General features: G+C 65.4%; 1 protein-coding gene across 1 annotated transcript in view; it reads left to right on the top strand.

The window, feature by feature from the left end:
• Positions 1-642, top strand: part of PKD1 (polycystin 1, transient receptor potential channel interacting) — a 53987-nt gene that overhangs the window by 51024 nt on the left and 2321 nt on the right. Inside the window, exons 43-44 of the mRNA XM_025208257.1 lie at positions 35-108; positions 380-642. The exon at positions 380-642 is cut by the window's right edge and continues 8 nt beyond it. Coding sequence (XP_025064042.1) covers positions 35-108; positions 380-642 — 337 coding nt within the window. The remainder of the gene's footprint in view (positions 1-34; positions 109-379) is intronic.

Below are 642 nucleotides of genomic sequence, written 5' to 3'. Positions count from 1 at the left end.
TTGCGTCTGGAGTCCCCCGTGGCGGGGCACTGGTTGACGGCCGTCAGCATCCAGCCCTTCCCGCTGCGGCGGCTCAGCGGGGGAGTCACGCTGCAGCTCGTCATGATGGTCAGTCCAGTGCTGGGATCGCTGGGGGATGCAGCAAGAGGATGAGCCTTGCATTGCTTCCCGCTCTCCCGTTTGCCTGGGAGCTCAGTGCAGTCCCAGGAGGGAGGGAGGGGTGCCAAGCACCAGCAGCGGGAGAAGGGCGCAGGGTGCAAGGCCGTGGCACGTGCAGGCAGATCATCCTGCTCCGGGCTGCTACGTGGGGAGGTCTCCGGTGGCCGGCGCGCTTCCCAAGAGCGGCCTTGCTCCAAGCGCCTCCCTCTCCCCCGCCTAGGTCTTCCTCATGATGTTTGTCGTGTACTTCGTGGTCTCCGAGTGCCTGGCCATCAAGAAGGAAGGCCGGGCTTACTTCGTCCGGCTGGGGAGCTATGCCCAGTGGCTGCTCATCCTGCTGACCACCTGCTCCGTGGTGGTGCACCTGAGCCAGGCCACCATCGCCGACCAGCAGTGGGCCAAGTACCTGAAGAACCGCAGGGGCTTCACCAGCTTCTACCAGGTGGCCTTCCTCAACAGCGTCTTCAGCAGCCTGGCCGGCTC

Source organism: Alligator sinensis, unplaced genomic scaffold (assembly GCF_000455745.1).
Source record: "Alligator sinensis unplaced genomic scaffold, ASM45574v1 scaffold1164_1, whole genome shotgun sequence".
Lineage (NCBI taxonomy): Eukaryota > Metazoa > Chordata > Crocodylia > Alligatoridae > Alligator > Alligator sinensis.
Note: the sequence above shows the minus strand (reverse complement) of the source record. Positions and strands in the feature narration are given on the sequence as shown.